Genomic DNA, 22,876 nt, shown 5'->3' with positions numbered 1-22,876 from the left:
TCTTGAGGTATATTTCTCACTATCATCCCACACAAGAATGAGATTTTATGCCTACAACTTGATGCTTATATTTCAAGCCTAACTTTAGTTAGATTTCTTGATTAAATCTAATTAGTTTTTAATTTATGCTGCAACAATAACAAATCTTCTGTTGAATCTTTAGTTCTTTATAGATGCATATGTTTGTTCAGCTACTTAGTTTCTCATCGGTACTTATATCTGATAGTTTTTTATTTGACTAGAGATAGGCTAAGGGAGCTCAAGAAAATATTCATGTGGTTGATCAGATTCTGTAGTTGATGCAGAATGATCGATACATCACCACCTCTTGTTGTTGTTGAAAGAGAGTAGAGAATCGAATAATGAACCAGGAAAAGAACGCTAAGATGCCACTATTTCCCAACTCAAAACTAGTGATTTGTATTGGTAATAAGTGGCATTGTTATCAGATGCCACTAATTCCCTGTTCAAAAATAGTCATTTTCGTTGGTTATAAGTGCCATCGTTATCTTTGTTGTTGCATTAGGAATGCTTCTTAAGATCAAAGTGAAGTCATTCCTCAAATAATGTAAATCTCATTTAAAAATATTGGTCTAGTAATGACATATGTGATTCATTTAATAAAATACTAAATTTCTTACCTGCTAAAGCTTTAGACCATTGATAACAAAGTTGTAAGATTAAATTTCATCTTCAACACTTATCTTTTGTGAAAAGTTTTCATTCAAAAAGTGTTTCCAGAAACTACAATGGGTCATGTTAAGATAGAAAAATTGGGTGCCCACAAATTGCATTTTCTAAAGTACAAGATGAATATGATTTGTTTGTGTACTTATATCTGAATCTCTTCTTTTGATTTCAATTAACTAAGGCGGGCCCCGGCCACCTTATATACTACTACCTTATTAGTTTTCATCTGAAGTCATTGGTTCCAGTTCACCTCATGATCATACTTTTTATCATGTTTGTGATACATGATGGCAAAGATATGGACAGTTATCCATAATTCATGTGAATCTTATATGAAAAAAAAGTTATGTAATTCATGCATTTTATCTCATTAAAAGCTTTAAATATATGCTTCTACTGTTTTGCCCGTTTACTCTAATAAGTCAAGAAGCTCTTTCATTTTAAATGATCATTAAAATCAACAGTAGAATAATCTACTGACAGAACAATAATGCCATGTTTGGTCAGTCTCTATGATGATCTTCCACTTGAAAGCGAAGATCAAGTTGCTGACTTTTGGGTTGGATCACCTAACAAAAGAAGGGATAAAAAGGATAGGGAGTAGTTGCTCTTCAAGAAGTCTATAATAATTGATAATTGGATGGATGAAAGCAGCACTATTAATTAAAATGGACTGACCGAATCAAGGAAATGTGGCTGCATTAGATGAAATATTTTTTTGGAAAGAAAGTGGAGTTCCCCACCAGGTTTTATATTTCGAAGGATTGGGAATGTGTCAGTAGCAAGCTTTAATCTTTTGATCCTAAGACCTCCCATTTCCTTCTCCTCATATACAACAATTCCTCCATAATTATTCTTCTTTCCTTCTTGCTAAGAAAGATTGATTGTTTTAAGTGTAACACCTCGGTTTGATCCTATATTGAAAGTAAATAAAGATTTAATACAGAGTCTAATAAGTATACTATTATTAATTTAGACTTCGTTTTGGATCAATGTTTCCAATCCAGTAGGTTAAAACGCAAAGCATATTATCATCAAGCTGCAAGTTTCAGAAATTTTCTGCAGTCCCATATTTGTATATTCATAGTAAAAAAAAAACAAGTGGTTTTTATATTCATAATGCTGATCACAAAGGACTCCTCCCTTGGATGAACTATTCAACTGTTCGCTTATACTTTTGACTCTTAGCCTCGATTGAGGAAGGTTGTGCTTCAACTCACTAAATATATTTCACTGCGTCAACGTAACCTTGTTGCTTCCTTGGATCCAACCTTACATGAGTTGTTGTGGTCAAATAACAAAGGCCTGAAACATTACTGAAAGTCTAAAGCTCCTTTCCCTTAAGTCAATCTCTTGTCAAATGGTTTTCTGGTATAATCTTCAAGAGGTCTTTTAAGGTTGTCAATCTTGATCTACGAAGAGCAGTCATTGAATTTTTAGACAAGGATGATTAGACACTGATCTTGTATAGTTTCTTTGGACTAGAAGAGAGAGCAGCCTCCAAACCCAGTGAACTACTGGACTTGGAAACCAACTCCACGATCACTGAATCTTAACCTCTTCCTGAGGACGAAGGGCGGTCAACCATCAGACTTAAAAGGCCAAATAATACCATTCAAAGCTGCTCGCATTTCAAGATTTCAGACAACTGCAATCTACTCACCTCTGAACTACCAGCAACACACTCCTGTTCTGTAGAGGTCGTCCTGTTTGAGAATAAGCAGGTGAGTTTCCGCACGAGAGAAGCGTTTGCCATCGACATGAATGGAAGCAAGTTCACATGCTCTCTCCGGTCTGCAAGAGAGAGCATTGCAGGTTGTCCCGTATGCGTTTCTGAAAAGACAGATGGAAACTGGACAGCTTCCATGCTTTCTAGTGAAATCAAAATGCCAACACCTGGACATAGGATTCTCATTAGGGAACAAAAGGGAAGGATGAGATCTTGTGATGGTGGCCATCACGCCTACCATGTCCAAGGAAATCATTCTTTTACCTCCTCATGCGTCTTAGAGTAGCAACAGATGTCAGGTTTTGAAGGAAGTCAAAAGAAGAAAAAGGAGAAGGGTGCGTGTAAATAAGAGCATTATTCTTCTTTTTTATTATTTAATGCGTTAGTTTGGTTTATCGTCTTGTTATCACCAGGGAATCTCAATCTGTTCTAATCATATCTTAATTCTTTAAGTGGGAAGAACCTCTCTACGTTGGCCTTTTTCACCTTGAAAGTTTTATATATTCTTAAATTTTTTTATCAATATTACTATATCTAGAAATTTTGATAAGTAGATGAGGCATGATTGTCTGATTTTTATACATAATTTAGATTTTTAATCAAATTAGTTTTGAGTTCAACTCATCAATAATAATATATATTAAATTGGAAATCGTTTCAATCCAAAAAATTAAATCAGTAGAAAATGATCAATACTAAGGGTATATATATATATACATATATATATACATATACATATACATATATTTATATATATATATATATGTATACATATATGTATACATATACATATGTATATAGTAACATGGTGAATTCTCAAAAAAATTTTAATTTTAAGTTTTTTCCATAAAGCACCACTAACTATATGAAAAGACCATCTTACCATCATAATATTGAAAAATCCCTGCATGTAGCCCCAACTCTAATCGAGCCTCCGCTTGCATCTAGTTGCTTCACTCGTCAACCATCGTGTGAGGTAAGAGGATGTAGGGATCATGATCGCTTTCATGAACCCTATCAATCTTCTCCCTCCTTATTAAACTTATTGCCGCCTCCTCCCTCTCTAGACTTCTCATCCTCCTCTCTTGTTGATGATCATGAATGTAATGGTTATGATTAACCACAACAATGACTTATGGGCGGAATTGCAAAAACAATGAATGCATAATAAGGGCAAAGGATAATGAGTGATAGGGGTTAAATAGTTATTAAAAAAAAAAAAAAAAGCTATGTGAAACAAATTAAAGCTAATAACTTTTTCCTAGAATATACCCTAGTAACATTGACAAAAATATTTAAGAATATATAATATTTAGCATATATAAGGGTAAATACGTAAATATAAAGAAGGATAGATAGGTAAAATTGGAGATACGTGTCTCAGCGCGATGGGGAACAGCGACAAGTCCGTGTTCCTGATGAAACAGCTGAGCCAGGCAAAAGCCAACGAGGCCTTCCGAGTTGGCAACACCTCTGGTTCTGGACAGGAACCACCACGTGGCTGCCGACCATGGTTGGCCCAATCTTTAATTTAGGCCGCCGACAGTGCCTCCGCCCTCCCACCTGGGTTGCCCACCCTCGATTCCGCCAACCACCCTCATCGCCGCCCTCCCCTCGGCCGCCCTCCAAAAGGAAATCACGAAAAGAAAGGAAACAGTGTAGCGGATAAAAGTGGAGGAACAACGGCCGCCCGATCCGCGCGTCGCGCCCCCACCGCGTCGATCTCTTTCTCTTGCTATCTCTCTGTCCTTTTTTGTTTTTTTTTTTTGCTCCTCCGTCTACTCAACCCTGTTCCTGCTGGAATTCCGTCGAGTTGGTATCGATCTCTGCATTTTGCACAATTACGGCCTGATCAGGCGTTCAATTAGTCTTCTTTCCCTCTTCTAATTTGATGCGTGTAACCCGATTGGTGTACGTGTCCGTAGGGTGTGATTTCCTTTTCCACTGCCCGAGGATTTCTCGGTCAAGATTTGGATTTCGAGAAATAATTTCTTTTATAGATTCGTCGCCTGGTGATTGGTTTTCTTGAATTCGTTTCTGCGCTTGCGATTGGGGCTTTTGTTTGCCTTCCGCACTACGTGAATGGAGACAGGTGGTTTGCGCACTCTTTGCTTTTTTATAAATTATTTGTTTTTTACTGGACTTGTTGACTTGATATTCCAGTCGTGAACATAAACTTGCAATTGTCCTCCAGATATCAAGATTGATTTTGTCAAGTGTTCTGTTTTCTTGTGTTTACGTTTTTGTTTAGCCTCTTAGGCTCTAGATTATTTAGAATTAAAGTTCCCTTCTTGTAGGGTTAGTGAATGGTTATTTCTTGGCTTGTAGAATTGCTGGGAAAATGGAGATGGTTGTGAGTTGTGACTAAGGCGTAGTTCGCTAGGTAGCTGCAACAGATGGGCTGTTTTCAATCGAAACGCAGAAAGCAATACCCAGGATATGAGGACCCCGTGCTTCTTGCTTCTCAGACGGCCTGTAAGTCAAAATATTGGTTGTACGAATCCAATTTCAAATTGCTTATCCATGCTTTAGCCTTTGGAACTGATATTTTATCCTTTTCTTTCAAATTGAATCATGTTTTTAGATATTGAAGTGGACACCTAGCTGTTATATAACAGGCCATCTTCTGTTTGCTCTAAATCTGAATTTTTTCCGGAGACATGCTTCATACAAATTAGCATCGAAAAATGATTGATCTTTTGAGATTTACAGACCTAAGGTTGATTAAGGGTATGATATTGTAGTGTTAAACTCGTTGTTTTGACATGGTTTTTCTAGCCCCGCACATAGGATGGAGATTGGCATTTTCCTCAAGGAAAATTCTGATTAAAATGAGGAGGTACACCCATCTTTTGTAAAAAGGTAGTTAAATTATGGCCTGATTCCAGTTTGATTTGATTTTTGGTCTAAACTTAAGATGTAATCAGTTTCAGTTTTATTTATTTATTTATGTTAATTTGAATTTAAGTCAAATTAGGTATTGAATTAGGTCTGAATATTTTTATATGTAAATCTCAGGAGTTCTCTTAGTGTTGGAACTGGTAAGGTTACTGTGCTAAAGTGCCAATTGACTATTTCATTCTGGACATGTTGGTTCAAGAAAGACAGTAGAAGAATGAAAAAAAAGTCAAATATCTTCAAGATACATGTTAAACAAATAAGTAATTTGGGAAATGAGATAAAGTTAGTTGTATTTTTTTCTCTAGAAAGTTTGATTGTGTCTTTAAATAGGGATCATGTTTGAGTTTGGTAGTAGGTTATGCTCATCACTTGAGCAACAAAGACATTAGTTTTCTTTGAGGCTATGAGGCTTTAGTTACTTTTTTCTCTGTTTTGAGTGTCTTTTCCAGCCTCTAAAACCTGTCTTCCTACCATGGTCTTCTATCTCCATCAATCTTCACCATTATCTGGCTTGTTTATTGCATCATGAAGCTTGATTATGTCAACGTGGCATCTTTTGAAAGCGTTGCTTTGTGCAAGATGAGGAGAGAATAAATTTTTTGATGCATCTAACTCTAAATCAAGTGAAAGCCTCGGAGATCTATTTATCTATTCCTAGTGTAACTGTTATTTTTTATGTCTTCATATTTCATTATCAGGTTTTTCACTTGTTTGAAGTTAGAATAAAAAACAAAAAAGAAATGCAAGGTTCAATTCAGTTATTTTGTTCACTTCTTGATAAATATTTTCTGTTGTTTATCTTGACAGTTACTGTCAGTGAAGTTGAGGCACTTTTTGAACTGTTCAAGAGCATTAGTGGTTCTGTAATCGATGATGGATTGATCAACAAGGTAAAGCACAGGCTGCTATTAACTCCCGCTTTCTTTTGTTCTGGTGAAAGTTTATTAATATCTCTTGTTTAAGCAACTTTTTTACTTTCTGACATGTCAGTGACAGAAGCATCAATGTGAAGAAACTGATTTTCTTGCAACGATGTTGCTTTCCCTTGCATAGTGATTGGCTAGCTTAAAATTTTCCTTTTCCATATTTCTCTGATAAATGATTGAATGAATACTTTTATATAGATTTAAACTAGTTATTAATGGAACTATGATACTAGGTTTCGGCAAGAGTCCCTTTCAGGATATCTTGCAAAAAGATAGATGGCCTTAAGCAAAATTTTTGGGTTAAATGAAATGAAGTTGGATGTCTTTGATGCTATACTAGTTAAACCAATAAAATTCTCGCTTTGCATAATGACGATTGTTCACAGCAAGATGCTTTGGTTTTAAAAAGGTAGCTGATGATTTATAATGAGATCACATGTCACTCAAGATATAATTACTACCTTTTAACCTAGTTACTGATTGTAACTTCCAATAAATTCTTATCACTCATCTTTAGTTTGGGCTTATTGCTTGATTCTCTGATACAAGTCAGGAAGTATTCAAGAAAATTGTCATTATCTTTTGCTCAAATAAAAAAAACCTTCCATTATCTGCACAACATGCAATTCAAGAATGAAACTCTGAGAAAGGATACTTAAACCACCTATTCTTCAAAAAAATTACAACTAGCTAATTTCATCTTGATAAACTTGTGATAAAGACGAAATACATTGGTCTATGCTTGGTTGGTTGTCAGTCTACCCAACTTTGTTGGGCTTCTTAATTGCTGACTTAGTCTTTATTAACCTAAGAAACACGGACACTGTGACATGCCATTTTTAAAAAATTAGGACACGGATACGGCAAGGACATGTGTATTTTTTAATATATATATATATATGTATATAATATAATATTTGATTAACAAGAGTTTTATAATATTTATATTTAAATTTTATAAACTCAGCAATATGAACAAATAAATATCATCATATAGGTTAAAATAATTAAAATCATCTAAATTTAAGAACCCAAAATAAAAGTTGAGTATATCAAATAATATTTAACAATCTGCAAATATAATTGATATATGTTTCCTTGTGACCATCTCTAAATTTCTTTTCTTGCGAAGCATATACCCCTCACATGAGAGCCACACGAGTGCAACGCCACACACGAATGGAAATCCCCATGTGAATGCTCAACGTGTGTCCGTTTGTCTGACATGGACATGGACACGGACATGTCCACAAAAAACGCATGTCTGTGCTTCTTAGTAACAAGACCTACCATTAATAATACAAATCTGCATTGGTGTTTGGTTAATGCTTGTATAACTTGATGCTTTGTCCCAATTTTACTTTAGAATGCATATGAGAACCTGATTAGTTAGTACAAATAGTTCTCATCAGGTGATTAGTGTATACTGATTACTCCTGTAGATTTGGTGCACTTCTTTAAAAGAATTAAAGACACCAAGTTGTACTTAATGATTTAATTTTCATATTATCTACTCTCTGCAGGAAGAATTTCAGCTTGCATTATTTAAGAGCAGAAAAAGGGACAATCTCTTTGCAAATCGGGTACTATATCAACAAGAGCTTCTTGTTTGTATCCCTGTTTACTTCTGCAAATAGCAGTCATAAGTATCTGTAGAATAGCTTGAGTTTGCATCTTGCTTGGTAGTTGCTGGACTAATTAATATAACATTTTTCTGATTATCAACTGAGGTTGTGTTAATCAATTTGGGAGCTCAATATTGTGATTTTGGACTTGTTTTCATATCTTAACTATTATTTCTGATTTTTTATATCTTACGCAACGCTGTAGTCTTATCAGTTTTCTAAATTTGTAAGAAGTAAACCTAAAAATGAATGACTTTGTTAATGTCACCTCTAACATGTGCTTCTTTTTATTCAGTTTGGAGAAGAAACCTCCCAAGCTTAAGAACTAGAAGACCAATTAACAAAACTAAATATTTTGCTGCACAGAAGGGAAGATGATTTAAAGGCTGACAATCTTGTGTATATATGGGGCTAGTAGTGCCCATATCTCTTAATCTAACTAGGAATTTAAACTAGTCTAATTTTTCTATTGAAATATATAAAACATACGATGAAGATTTTCAAAAGAAGCCTTTTTATATATGATCCATTGTTAATTTTAATAACAATTCTTCTTCCCCCAAGGCTGGCCCAACCAGTTAATTCTCACAAACCCTGATTGTGTGGAACCATACGAATGAGTTTGTAGATATAGTTTTTCATTAGATCAAAGGCATGAGATAATTAGACTGCACTAGAAGATGTGCTGAACAAGAATCCTAATGGATGATGAGAAAACTAAGGTTGTACTGCCAGCTGCTAGCTCCATTTCATTTTTTTTAAATGTATCCAATGCACGAGGCTCCCTTCAATGCAAGTCTGGGAGGATCAATATATGCCTAGCCTTACTCTAAATATAGAGAGGTTGTTTCCAAGACTCGAACCTGATCTCTCAGGTTGCAAAGTAGCAACCCTGGACGTCACCATAATTCTTACATTTACTTAAATGACGACTATAAAGAAAGAGTATTTTAAGCAAGTTTTGTAGGTGATACTGTCTCTTGACCTTGTATGACAATGGAATTTGTACCTGATAGAACAATATTCATGCTTCATCGGCTGAGGGGTTTTTCCTACTTGAACTATTAACATTTATCTGATGCACTATGTTGAAGATGTCTTAGTATTGTATTTGGTAAGGAGTCTATATCCATTACTTTCATAGTTTCAGTTTGCTAATTAGTGTAATCAGATGGTCAAATTTGGCTAGATACTGTTTAGTGTTAATAGCTGCTCTGTATGCTCTGAGATACTGTTGTGTCAATAGCTGATTTTACTACTTAAAAATGCAGTTATTTGATCTATTTGATGTTAAACAAAAGGGAGTGATTGATTTTGGGGATTTTGTTCGATCTCTCAATGTTTTTCACCCAAATGCTCCTCATGAAGACAAAGTAGATTGTAAGTTTTTTATTGTATTTTAGCTGATTTGACTTCGTGGTGGACCCATTTTTATAAATCTTTATGTGATTCCACAGTTTCCTTCAAACTTTATGATCTGGATGGCACGGGCTTCATTGAAAGGAAAGAGGTACCTTGACATCTTATGAATGGTTAATATTCTAGTTGGCCTGTATTAATGAGAAATTGTTTATTAGATTTTGCCTTGTGAATACATCTCCAATACAATAATAGGCTACAGGAGGATTGAAAGCCCACTTTTTACCTTTTGGACAAGTAATATTTTTCCACTTACACAGCACAAAAATTTTTCTTTCTTGGAGGAACATACATCTTTAATTAAAGCCATTCATTTGATTAATTGATACAATGTCCTGTGGCTCAGGCATGCAGGGTAACATTCATAATATGGTAGTAACATGTTCTCGTATTGATCAACAAAATGTAGAAGAAAATTCATTTCAGTTTTTATATGAGCAAATAGTTGGATGGGAAAAAGGGGACCAATTAACAAAAGTTAGCTTGAATTCAGTATGTTTAGTGTAATTGTGAACATAAGGTGTTAATTTAAAAGAATGAGATAATTGGAACTGGTTATCGGTGAATATGAAAGAGAAATTGATTTTATCTAGGAGAATCTATGCTATTTTCTCTAGGGAAAAATAAATGTTTGAATTATTGGCAGGAATAAGGCTTCTCCCGAAGTCTTTTGTCCTTAGTATCCCAATGGTTGGTTTAAGGAAAGAAGTTCTTTGCAGTATTATTTTGTTGAATTTTTTTTTTTCTCCATATAAAACATAGGTGATGTTTGATAATAAAAACAATTACTGTTGACCAACAATTTTGTTTTACAACTAGATCTATTGACTGAATATATATTAAATAAATGTTGGAGCTGAAGTAGCACCTAACCTTCTTTACCTGTATTTTTTTGTTGAAATTGATTGAGCATGAATTAATCTCTTTTACTTAAGATTTGTTAGTTCAGTTTATGATATTGACATAAGATGGTCCTTGCAACTTAATTTTTGGTTTCACAGGTCAAGCAAATGCTGATTGCACTGCTGTCTGAATCAGAAATGAGATTGGCGGATGAGACTCTGGAGATAATCCTGGATAAGGTTCACAATTTCTGATCATGGAACTACATATAGTCCAGTTCAATTGCTGTGCTTCTTACATTATTTTTAACAGACATTTCAAGAAGCTGATGCTAATCAGGATGGAAAAATAGATAAAATAGAATGGGAGAATTTTGTCTCTCACAACCCATCATTGATGAAGATCATGACCCTTCCATATCTCAGGTAATTTTTTGTGAAGAAGGCAGAAAATTTTTGTAAGTTGCATACCATAGGCTGTTCTATGATTTTTTGCTTGCTCCATGATAATGGGGCATTTTGTCTTTATTAAGGTCTATAGGGAACTACATAGCTTTCCATATTTTATGGACAAATGCTGTTTTTTTTATTTTGAATGGACTGATCAAAGTTTGAAAGAACTATCCTTGATTATGGACTGATCCAAGTTTGAAAAAACTATCCTTGAATATGACCACATTCTCATAAGTCGTAGAAGGTTAAGCTGCAAAGAGCAGGTGTTGACAACACATCCTCTTTGATGGTGGAGCATTGTAGTTGGTAAATGATTTAGAGGAAAGAAAGGAAAGAAAAATAAAGGGTAAAGAGGGGATGTGATATGCTGGTAGAATATCTGCTATTGTAGCTATAAGTGCTCAACTATGATCCATGATGGCTGCTTGATTACTGTAGCATTTGATGTATCAATGTATGAAGCAGCAACAACAGCAAAACTGTAATGTCTCAACTATTGAGGTAAATATCAGCATATGCAGACAAGATGGAAATCAATGTGAAGTTTATTTAATAGAAACATATCAGAATCTTATTTTGCCCATAGGATGGTTGGAGTCCTAGATTGATTGGAATTTTGATCATTTTGTACACCAATAAATGCAGGAATACATGAAACAAATAATAGCTCCATAGGGGAACCAATCACTTCTTTATCAGCCATATTACATTATCACAGATTAAATGGTAGATATGAGATGTGGGACCATCTCTAATATGATTACTAGAATCAGTGATCCTGGTGTTTATCCTTTTTGTTTCTTCCATATCATCTGGTATTTTATTTGGCCCATTATAAGCATCCTAAGCAAATCTTTTTTCCCACCAAATCAAATTTAAATTTATGTTTTGATAGCCAATGCTTGCATCCCAACCTTGTTCACTGATTAAATCTCTCTGAAATATATCCATGCCCTTTGTCATAAACCACACTTCGGATGGTTGTTCAACTGCCACATCAGCTAGTAATTGACCAGGCAAGTTGTGCTGTTCCACCCTCAACAGTCACTTCATAACATGGCTGCTGATGGCGATGATGTAGGACTCATGACTCAATGAGTTTCCTTCTAACTAGAATTATTTTTTATTATCGTTTTTTGAAAAAACACAAAATATCATCATTTTTTTATTTTACAATATTGATTTTAATGTTTGGTGTCACCACATAATAGTTCTTTTAAAAGAAGAGAAAAGAAAATATGTGCTGTGATCACAAAAGTAAAACATATTTGTGTATTTTCATCAAAACAAAAAACAGTCTGAAACCCTCACAGAGCTTCATATCTTAATTATGTCCTCAATAAATACTATTCTTGTTCCATAACCTAAAACATAATAGTACAGAATAAAAAGCCTGTAGATTATAATGCTCAATTGCTGCTAGATTCTGTAAAATGAACTAGCAATTGGTTATGTGATGACAATAAAGTCACTAGACTAAATAATGAGGTTGTGGGGAAACAACATATAAAATACAAAGAATAGATAGAAATATAAGAGAGAAGAGGAACGTTCACTGATTGGATATATGTTGGTTGGTAAATATTGGATGCTCGACCTACTTCTGGAGATTGGGTGAATAATTATTCAATCTTTATCATTGTGCAAATAGTGCTCTACAAGGCACTGTAATTCTTTTGGAATGGATAATGTAAACATTTGTACAGCTGCCGACTATTTTTTCCTAAGATTTTGACTTTTTTTAGACAACAACAAGAATAATCAATGATAAAGCATACCATCTATATATAATTTGAAGTTTGATCTGCAACAATTTGTGCGATTAAAAGAAAAGGTCCGAGGACTAGATTAAAAAGCATTGTACTCTTTGAACAAGGGAGAACATCCTTGGTATAGAGAAATGTCAGAAAGGGACCTATCTGCCATCTTCCAGTAGTTAAACCTAAGGTTTTGTTAATTTATTTCCATATACTGGTTCATCTGTGTCAACTGGGAGTATTAGTCCAAAGTGTAGCACAGCTTGCATGGGTTCGTAAAATTATCTCTAGATATTTTGTCCAAAGTGTCATCATTTAGTATTATTCATGACAGATTTAGTTTGATCTGGTCAGTAAAACTTAAAAGTATCACTGAGGATCATGATATTAAATGGAACTAGGGACACCTCATTCTGATTCTGGTACTCTTCATAAGAATATGTATCCACAAAAGCCATTGTGAAATATGCTTGACCAATATTTGTTCCTCTTAACAAATATTTTTGGCTTTCAAATTTTCATGTATGCAGACTTGTAAATGTTAAAATTATGGGGATGTGTTAGGACTTTATTCTTGAAATAATTATTTTCTCTGTGCAAATAATGAACACCAGTACTTTTATGGGTTCCAATTGTGTAAAGCAATATTTACAATATTCTGTAAGCTTGCATGAAAGCACTAGTCTCTCGTAACTGCGTTTGTGGCTTAGTAATGCAAGTCAAATGACCTGTCTTTATGGTAACTATGCAGGGACATAACAACAACATTTCCGAGTTTTGTATTTAATTCTGAAGTTGATGATATTGCCACTTGAGATTTGCTCGCCGTACTGTGTATGAGGAGATTACAAGCAACCGAGCATCTGTATACACAAAAGTGCAGACTATCAAAGCACGTTAGCAGCAAGAATGTGATGCCATCAGAGTTGCTACGGACATTTATTAGTGTTTGTAGTTGATTTCCCCGTAGAAATGCACCTTCAGAATTTAGGTTTTCTGCCTAGAATGATCTGCCATGGTTTTGTGCTTTAGGATTGTGTTGTGGTATTTGATCAAAATGTGTATACATTAAACGAGAGTAGTTTTGCCTTGCCATGTGCTTCTTGGGATGCCTTTGATGTAAGAAATTTTTTTTTCCATTGTTTTTCCTTTCCGCTCTCTTTCCATGATTCTTGGTGGTCATTTCGACACGGCTAGGATCAGAAGGGCCCATCCCAGTCTTCTATGTGGTGTGGAAATGGTTTATGTCTGTGTGGGATGCTCGACCTTGCCTTGTCAAAGGTGTTTCATTGAACGAAGTCAAGAGTGTGGCAATGTACGCTGAATTGTTTCTAAGGGCGTCTGGTGGATCTCTATGCTTCTTGGGGCAAATTATTATGTCTGTGGAGAGAGCCAAAGGTCAGCGCAGCATGGACAGTCGAAAGTCAAAAACGTACGCGATTATGTAATGTTCGAATGGAAGGAGTAAAACATGATATCAGATGTACGACATACGATTTAGCAATTGAAAAAATTACTAGGAAAGGGAGTAAGTAGGGATGGAGACTTTTGATGCTAATGACATGACATCATCGAGATGTTCAATCCCTTCAAATCAGGAGGTTTTCTTTATAGTTAGTGCAAGACAGAACGATAATTATGGATAGTAACAACAACATAATAATTGAGAGGTGTCGAGTGAATGAAGCTTCTTGCGTGGATCCAAAGAGATGACTATTTAGTTGATATTTCATTAGATCATGAGTCGATCATAACGTTGTCAGTGACCGATGGTTCTATGGCATCAACTCGTCCCTTCTTATGTAGTACAAACGAGACTATGATACTTTGATTCAGCATTTCTTTCTCAAATTTGGCCGTTCAATTTCGTTTTTTTTTTCTTCTTTTAGTGTTAGATTTTTACTTGAGGGTTAAAAAATATTGATATGTGGGTGAAAAATATCCAAATCCATATATATCGAAAAGAAAATGCTCGCATTTCATACGTTACTTCTCTCGTTCTTACAAAGAATTATACTATACACATATCAGACAACAAGAACCTATCTGATAAGACCTTAGGGTTTTATCATAAAAGAAATGAGAGAAAATGGATGATCACTTCTAGGTGATCAGCCTTCTAGGGTTTGTCAAAAGACTGAATAATATTTTATTGATTGATGAAAAGAAATAGATACATCCTTATTTATAGAGTTTCATCTAGAGTTCACCGGGACTTAGATTTTTAATAATAAGTAAATATTAAATAAATCCCTATCTGACTCTTATTGAACTAAACAAACTTAATAAAATATTATTCAAAAGCTTAGCTTAGAAAATAAAGAGATCCTAACAATTCCTCCCCCTTCAAATCAACTTTGTCAGCAACATCAAACTTGGGAAGCTTCTGTTTCAGCACTTTAGTCACAGGGTATCTATGGTGCATCATAACCCATTGATTAAGTAAATACGATCTCCACTTCTTTATAGTATAAATAATAGGTCAACCTTTCGGTATAGTAGTCATTGCAGTCTTCTTGAGAACCCTCTCCATCTGATGGCCAGTGGCAATTATGACCTTACTTTCACGTCTTTCTTTTAGAATCACCTGCTTTCCATTAATAAAAAACTTCATAATTAGTTTATAAAAATTTCAAGAAATATTACCCAAGATTGATAGTCATTCAATTCCAAGTACCACTTCGAAGTCTTCCAATAATAGTAAAAAAAATTCTACAACTCTTGGTTCTGTCAATTTTGATTTCGAACATTTGCTATCACAAATTAAAATTCATCCATCAGTGACCTTTGCTTCAAATTTCTCACAGCCTTCAATGTGGTAGGCCAATCAGTCAAAAACCTTACTATCCATAAAATTTTCATAAAATTGTTAGTGCTACAAGTATCAATCAAAACTGTAACATGTTGATATTCTAGAGTTCCTCCAACTTTAGGTTAGAGTAGTCGACTAATGCAAGCACTGTATGTATGATAAGTCTAATATCTTCATCAAAATCTATACCTTCATGATCGGAGTCCACATTATTAGCTTCTGATTCCTCCCCAATTGGTTCAATCATAAGAAGTTACCCTTGTTTACATTTGAGCTCCCTACTCCATAGTGCCAGCACAAACCCTTCGTTGATCTTTCCTTGAGTTCTTCTCGGGTTAGTCTTCGGGTGTTAGGGTTTCGATTAAGAATGGATGGGGCGGGTGGCTTGCTGATCATCTGTTTGTTGTCACTTATGTTTCGATGATTTTTCCTACTAATTTTTTTCTCATGCAAACATGCAAATGAGATTGTAGCCGTTATAGTATGGGGTTGGTGAGTTTTGACTTTACACTAGATATATGAATTAAGTCCTTCAATAAATGTACTCATCAGTTGTTGTTCAGACCAATCTCTGGCTTGATTTAACAATCATTTAAATCTACTCTGATATTCTAACATTGTACAAGTCTGACAAATTTTGGTGAGCTGTCCATCAACATTCTCGTATTCATATGGTCTACACTGAACAAGAAGCCCTCTCTTAAATTGCTCCCACGAGGGTACTCCGTGGTAAGTTTCATACTAATCATACTACTGGATTGCATTTCCCTCTAGCTGGATTGAAGCTATTTCTACCTTGGATTCTTTTGGGGTTTTGTGAAAATGAAAAAAATTTCTACCCTAGAGATCCAACTAATCGGATCTCCATCTTCCCATCTTAAAATTTTCACATTCATGCGTGGATAGCTTGTGTCCTATTCTTAGTTCCTTCTTCTTGTGTCTTCAGATCCGTTCAATGTAAGACTTGAACTTTCATCTTATTAAAACTTGTTGAAGCTCTCTAATCGACTCTTTTTAAAATTATTAAGGGTTTCTTGCAGTCAGTTCTCAATTCTGGTTTCTAATGCTTCGATTTAGACTTTTATTGAGTTATCGGTAGCCATTGCGAAAGATTACAAATTTATAATTTCAAATCCTATTTCTGGTGTTAGAAAAAGGGCATTAACACTACCATATTCAGTGCTGCTACTATGATGCAGTCAATGACAGCACTCTGGGAGTGAAGGGTTACTGTGAGAATGTAGAGATATAGCCGCGGTCGCTACGTGGAGAGATCACGACTACTAAGGGTTGGGAGGTAGCGATGGTGGTGCGGTGGGGGGCAATGCCACCGAGGGCTCACCATTGCGGTGGCTACGATGGTTGAGGACTAGGCTACAACAACGTGGATGGAAGGCAGCGTTGCCTTGTCTCTGTCGCACCACAAAAGGAGGCACTAGTGATGTTGAGGGATCGCGGGCGGTTGTGACAGTGTGGATAGGAGGTAGCATTGCCCTATTTCTATCACATCATGGAAGGAGGCGCTGGCGACACCGAGGGATCATGGCCAGTTAAGGAAACAGTGGTAGCTGCGGCTATTGAGGACTAGGCTACTACGGTTGCTATTGATGTCGGCAGCGAAGAGGGGAGGAAACAATAATGGTTGCAGTGGATACGACGGTCGTGGATGCCTTATTTCAATCACCTCGAGGAGGGATGGTCGAGCGACTACGACTGTGACCCAAGGGGAGGCAGCGATGGTGGTGCGACCAGGGGCAGCATCGCTGATGGTAGAGGCGATGAGGGGGGTGGTTCATGTTGGGAAATCTTGGGGGCGACATTATATGCGCAGCGGAAGAACAAGAAAACAAAATCCCCGATTCCCAAAGATATGTTCGTCGTTGTGCGAAGATTGGTGCGCAAAATCCACGAAACTGAAAAACTGCGTATAGAGTATATTGTGTTACCTAAGGATATCGTATATCCCTATTTCCTTACAGATCTTTAGGAGAGGGTGAAGGAGGTCAAGCGTCCTCCTCTCTAGCGGTGATCCACACAGTAGGGCTGCAATGACGCTCCTCAAAACTCCAAGCCTACTCTGAGGTGGAGAGGGAAAGGAGAATAGGAGAGGCAAGCAAAGGCTCTAGCCTATGAGGCTATGAATCCCTCCTATTTATAGAGGTCCCCTGTCAAACCCTAATAGATCCTCCCCTAGTGGGTATTGGATCTGCATCCAATAAGATAAGGGCTCCGTCAGATACCTCATATCCGAACCTCTACTCATCGCAATGCCTACCATATGTGTGTGATCATTTAGGCCCAATATCGAGCTGGCCGTGAGTCATACCTGTCAGAACTCCTTCTAACTTAGTGAATTATTATCTCTGTAATAATTCACTCGACTCATCAACTACGGACGTACTAGGCCACTACGCTGTAGTCCCCAAACGATATAGGGGAATCCAATCCATTGGACCTGTCTGTCCTCAGTTATTATGTACCTATAGTCCCTCATCCATCTAATATCCCAGAGACCGTATATCAAGCATGGTGTTGTCAGACCCATACGGTTTCTACTCGAGTCTCGCTCTAATCGGATTCTCCCGGAGAAACCTTTCTCTCTCAACCCGAATGACCATGACTAGGGATTTCTCTGAGCAAGAACACATAGGATATTCCTCTTATGATGCCGAGAGTGGATGATCCTCTATCGACACTCAATACCCCTCGTAAGGTCGACTACCACTCTCAATGACCAGTTGTACTAGATCTGGGATAGCCAATAAGTCTGGTATCAAAGAGTGGAGCACTCATACAGGACATCCTTGGTGTCTAAAGTCTAAGGACCAGATACACCACTAGGACTACGAAATCGTTGTCTGACAATAAGACATCATCAACCATCCAGCATTCCGTAAGCGGATCAATCAGTGAACTCATTCTCTAATGAGCACCTGTACTGTATCCCTAGTGTCCCTATACGAGCAGCTATGAGACCAGCTACATCCATCATATGGACGGGTATACAGCACACCAGTCTGTCCGGTTATCACGATGTCCGTCTCGAGTAACCTATGACCAGGATTATTTAGGATTTGTGTTTAAAGATGAATCGATCTCATTATCGTGATCTCATCACGATCTGATTCCCATTGCATAAATCCAAGGACATCACAATATATATGCATATATGCAATAGTTATAAAGTGATATATGCCAAAATATAATAAGCAAAAAGATTCTGTATCAAGTCACACGTGCCATCACTCACGTGATTGGCTTGCTATGCACCTATGACTAGCAATCTCCCACTTGACCTAAAGCCAATCACCTATGTGTCTGATCCCCATTAGACCCCTGTGACGCTCAAAGACAATCTGAGACAACGACTTTGTCAGTGGATCTGCAATGTTATCTTCGGATGGAACTCTTTCCACTGCTATATCTCCTCGGGTTACAATCTCTCTGATAAGGTGGAACCTCCTCAGAATATGCTTAGATTTCTGATGAGACTCAGGTTCCTTCGCTTAAGCAATCGCCCCGTTGTTGTCATAATATAAGGAGATCAGCTCCTCGCTACCCAGCACGACTCCCAAATCTATGATAAACTTCTTCACCCAGACTCCCTCCTTTGCTGCATCTGATGCAGTAATGTACTCCGCCTCTGTGGTTGAGTCAGTAGTAGTATCTTGCTTGGAACTCTTCCAGCACATTGCTCCTCCATTCAAGGTGCACACATACCCTGAATTCGACTTGCTATCATCGATATCAAACTGAAAACTTAAGTCTGTGTAGCCTTCAACCTTAAGGCTATTACCTCCATATACTAGTAAAAGATCCTTAGTCCTTCTCAAGTACTTAAGGATACACTTTACTGCTTTCTAGTGCTCTAAGCTTGGATCCGCCTGATACCTGCTCGTGACATTCAGAGCATGCGCTATATTAGGCCTAGTACATAGCATGACATACATGATAGACCCTATTGCTAAGGCATAAGATATCATATCCATGTTCGCCCTTTCTTCTGGAGTCTTTGGGGACATATTCGTAGAAAGCGATATCTCATATCTCATTAGTATAAGACCTCTCTTGGAATTTTCCATGCCAAACCTTTTGACAATGGTTTCTATGTACCTATACTGGGACAAGCGAAGTATCCTCTTGGATCTATCTCTATAGATTCTAATCCCCAACATATAGGATGCTTCCTCTAAGTCCTTCATGGAGAAGTGTTTAGATAACCAAGCCTTTACTATGGATAGCATTCCTATGTCATTCCCAATGATTAGGATTGCATCCACATATAACATCAAAAAGGTGATAGCGCTCCCACTTACCTTCTTGTACACACAAGGCTCATCTTCGTTCTTAACGAAGTTATAAGATATGATTGCCTCATCAAATCTTATGTTCCAACTTCGGGAAGTTTGCTTTAGTCCATAAATGGATCTAAGCAAACTACACACCTTATCTGGGCAGTTCTTCGATACGAATCCCTCAGGTTGCATCATATACACCTCCTCCTCGAGGTTCTCAGGAATGCGGTTTTCACATCCATCTGCTAGATCTCATAATCATAGTGTGCTGCAATAGGCAATAGAATTCTGATAGATTTTAGCATTGCTATGAGTGAGAAGGTTTCGTCGTAGTTAACACCTTGCCTTTGACGATACCCCTTAGCCACTAGCCTTACTTTATAGGTCTCTACCTTTCCATCTACTCCGATTTTTTTCTTAAAGATCCACTTACAATCGATGGGTACAATACCTTCGGGTGCATCAACTAGGTTTCAAACCTTGTTGGAGTACATATAATCCATCTCAGAATTCATGGCTTCTTGCCACTTCCCAGAATCTATACTCATAATAGCCTCCTCGTAGGTCTGAGGATCAATATCCTCAACATCCTCTCCTCTAATATGTCCCACATATCTCTCAGGAGGATGGGATACTCTATCAGACCTACGTAAAGTTGAAACTTGTGTATTAGGTATCTGAACAGACTCGGGCTGTAGAGTGGTTCTTAAGCTTGGTTCTCCAACCTCTCTCAACTCTATCATTCTCCCACTATCTCCGCCAAGAATGTGTTCCTTCTCAAGGAACACTGCTCTCATAGCTACAAAGACCTTTTAGTCATCGAGATGATAGAAATAATACCCACAAAGTTTCTTTGGGTATCCCACAAATTTGCATTGCTCTGTCCTTGATTCTAACTTATTGGGGTTGTGTCTTTTAATGTGGGTAGGACATCCCCAAATCTTAACAACCTTAAGATCAGGCTTCTTCCCTTTTCATATTTCATATGGTGTAGACACTACCGACTTAGTTGGAACTCTGTTCAGAAGGTAAGCTGCGGTTTCTAGGGCATATCCCCAGAATGAGATAGGTAGGTCAACAAAACTCATCATGGACCGTACCATGTATAATAGTGTACGATTTCTCCTTTCAGAGACACCATTGAGCTGAGGTGTATAAGGAGGTGTCCATTGGGATAATATTACATGATCCTTAAGGAACTGAGTAAACTCTGTACTTAAGTACTCACCTCCTCAATTTGATCGAAGAGTTTTGATACTCTTTCCAATCTAGTTCTCCATATCATTCTTATACTCTCTGAATTTCTCAAAGGCCTCGGACTTGTACTTCATTAAGTATACATATCCATACCTTGAGAAATCATCAGTAAAGGTAATGAAGTAGGAGTAACCACCAATGATATGAGTTGACATGGGTCCACATACATCACTATGTATGAGTTCCAACAACTCAGTGGCTCTCTCTCCAGTTCCACTAAATGGAGAGTTGGTCACTTTTCCACGAAGGCGAGGCTCGCAAGTTGTATATGACACATAATCGAATGGATCTAGATATCCATCATTTAGCAACTTTTGAATCATTCCCTTATGGATGTGACCCAGCCTACAATGCCATAGGTATGCACTGTTCATCTCATCTCATTTCCTCTTGGACACATTTACATTCATGATATGTGGAGTAGTGTTTAGCATAAATAAACCTTTATGCAATATTCCTCTCGCCAATCTCCCCTCGGCTTTGTTAGAATTTACAATAAATTGTAGATGTGATAAGGAATACTGGTATCCAATACCAATGCACTTTCACAAAAATTTGACAATTGAAGATTGATCATGAATGTACCTGAAGCTTCTACAAGCTTCTATTTCGTCCTCTCTGCAAGGTACTCTTTGCAGTTCCTCTTCCAATGCCCATCTTTGCCACAGTGGAAGCACTGGCCTTTGTCCTTTGCTGGGTCTTTCTTAGCAACTTTTGCTTTACCTGGTCTGCCCTTGCCCTTTCCCTTCTTAAGGGACCTTTTTGTTTTCCCTTTCTTTCTAGTCTCACCAGTGTAGAGAACTGGCTTCTCTTTCTTAATAGTAGTACTCTCTACCTCCCTCAACATATTGAGGAGCTCTGGGAGAGTCACCTCAAGCTTGTTCATATTAAAATTCATTATGAACTATGAAAAGGAATCTGGTAGGGACTGAAGCACAATGTCCACACTCAAGTTATCCTCTAGGACCATTCCTAGACCTGTGAGTTTCTCTATCCACTCAATCATCTATAGAACATGGTTCTGAACCGGTGTCCCCTCAGTCATCCTAGCGCGGAAGAGGCTCTTGGATATCTCATATCGCTGAGTCCTTCCCTGTTCCTCAAACAATTTACAGACATGTAGGAGAATGTATCTGGCATCCATCTTTTCATGTTGTCTCTGTAACTCAGGAGTCACAGAGCCCAACATATAGCACTGAGTAAGAGTGGAGTCATCACTGTACTTCACGTAGCGAGCGATCTCATCCTCGCTTGCCCATTCTTCGGGCGTAGGCATCATTGTATCAAGGGCGTACACGATTTTCTCCACTGTGAGAACAATTCTCAAGTTACGGAGCCAATCTATATAATTTGGACCAGTGAGTTGGTTGACATCAAGTATGCCATGTAAGGGATTTGAAAGCGACATTTTCTGAAAATAAAGATATAGCAGAAATGAATAACATGCAGATTTTGTTAGAAATAAACTATCAAGATATGGACTTCTATCTTAATATGCTCCCACTATTTTACTAACGAGTCACGCGACACCCTCAGCACATGAAATGGAAGTCTCCGGCAGACTTCTAGTGGGGATCAGGATCCAATCAGCGTCTTAGTGTAACCTCGAGGGACTCGACCAATCACACTAAGCTTAAAAGGTAGGCAACTCTTGCCGATCACAACTCCTTGTGATTTCCGTCCTGTTTGGCCTCCGAATCACCATGGTCTCGAGGGACTCGACCAACTATGATGCTCGGTTAAGTCCACACCTTCGTTACAAGATGAGTCTGATTTGATGATGTACCCTCGAGAGACTCGACCAAGCATACCATGTCCTCATGTCACCGGTGACATCTCTATGTCGTAAGCAAGATAGTGAATTGTGATATAGGTGAGTCTCGAGGGACCCGACCAACTCAACCTACACCAGGAATCAGTTCCAACTTATAATGATGGAAGGCCACGTGGGTCAATCTAATTGCCTCACATTTACCGACTTAATATTATCGAGAGAGATGTTTCTATGATTTGATCTCCTAATATGACATGTCACACATATAAATATTTAATATATACCTACATCGCATGCAAATATATATACATATCTAGTATGTGTATAAGCAATCACACTAGATGATCATGGACCACAACCTAATATGATTAGGCCCGAGCCAGTAGGCCTAATCAC

General features: G+C 37.3%; 1 protein-coding gene across 3 annotated transcripts; it reads left to right on the top strand.

Annotated features, from left to right (window-relative positions):
* The first annotated feature begins 3,895 nt into the window (after window positions 1–3,895).
* Window positions 3,896–13,495, top strand: LOC103973173 (calcineurin B-like protein 1). 3 transcript variants are annotated; one of them, XM_018821328.2, is made up of 9 exons: window positions 3,896–4,136; window positions 4,748–4,894; window positions 6,128–6,210; window positions 7,770–7,829; window positions 9,143–9,251; window positions 9,329–9,381; window positions 10,292–10,372; window positions 10,446–10,558; window positions 13,094–13,495. In XM_018821328.2, the coding sequence occupies exons 2-9, from the start codon at window positions 4,816–4,818 to the stop codon at window positions 13,155–13,157; spliced, it is 642 nt and encodes a 213-aa protein (XP_018676873.1). In that variant the 5' UTR covers window positions 3,896–4,136; window positions 4,748–4,815; the 3' UTR covers window positions 13,158–13,495. The 3 variants fall into 3 exon arrangements, with proteins under 3 accessions (XP_018676873.1, XP_065039244.1, XP_065039243.1); XM_065183172.1 differs by having other exon boundaries at window positions 3,896–4,235; XM_065183171.1 differs by having other exon boundaries at window positions 3,898–4,511.
* The last annotated feature ends 9,381 nt before the right edge of the window (window positions 13,496–22,876 follow it).

This window comes from Musa acuminata, chromosome BXJ1-5 (assembly GCF_036884655.1).
Source record: "Musa acuminata AAA Group cultivar baxijiao chromosome BXJ1-5, Cavendish_Baxijiao_AAA, whole genome shotgun sequence".
In the NCBI taxonomy this organism is placed as follows: domain Eukaryota; kingdom Viridiplantae; phylum Streptophyta; class Magnoliopsida; order Zingiberales; family Musaceae; genus Musa; species Musa acuminata.
This window is presented reverse-complemented; position numbering and strand designations above follow the sequence as displayed.

What these genes read in the sequence shown, in the direction of transcription:
- LOC103973173 (XM_018821328.2), top strand. Translation starts at nt 4,816, where the DNA reads ATGGGCTGTTTTCAATCGAAACGCAGAAAGCAATACCCAGGATATGAG. An exon ending in ATGATGGATTGATCAACAAG is followed by an intron (nt 6,211 to 7,769) that starts GTAAAGCACAGG and finishes TACTCTCTGCAG; the next exon opens with GAAGAATTTCAGCTTGCATT. An exon ending in TGGAGATAATCCTGGATAAG is followed by an intron (nt 10,373 to 10,445) that starts GTTCACAATTTC and finishes TATTTTTAACAG; the next exon opens with ACATTTCAAGAAGCTGATGC.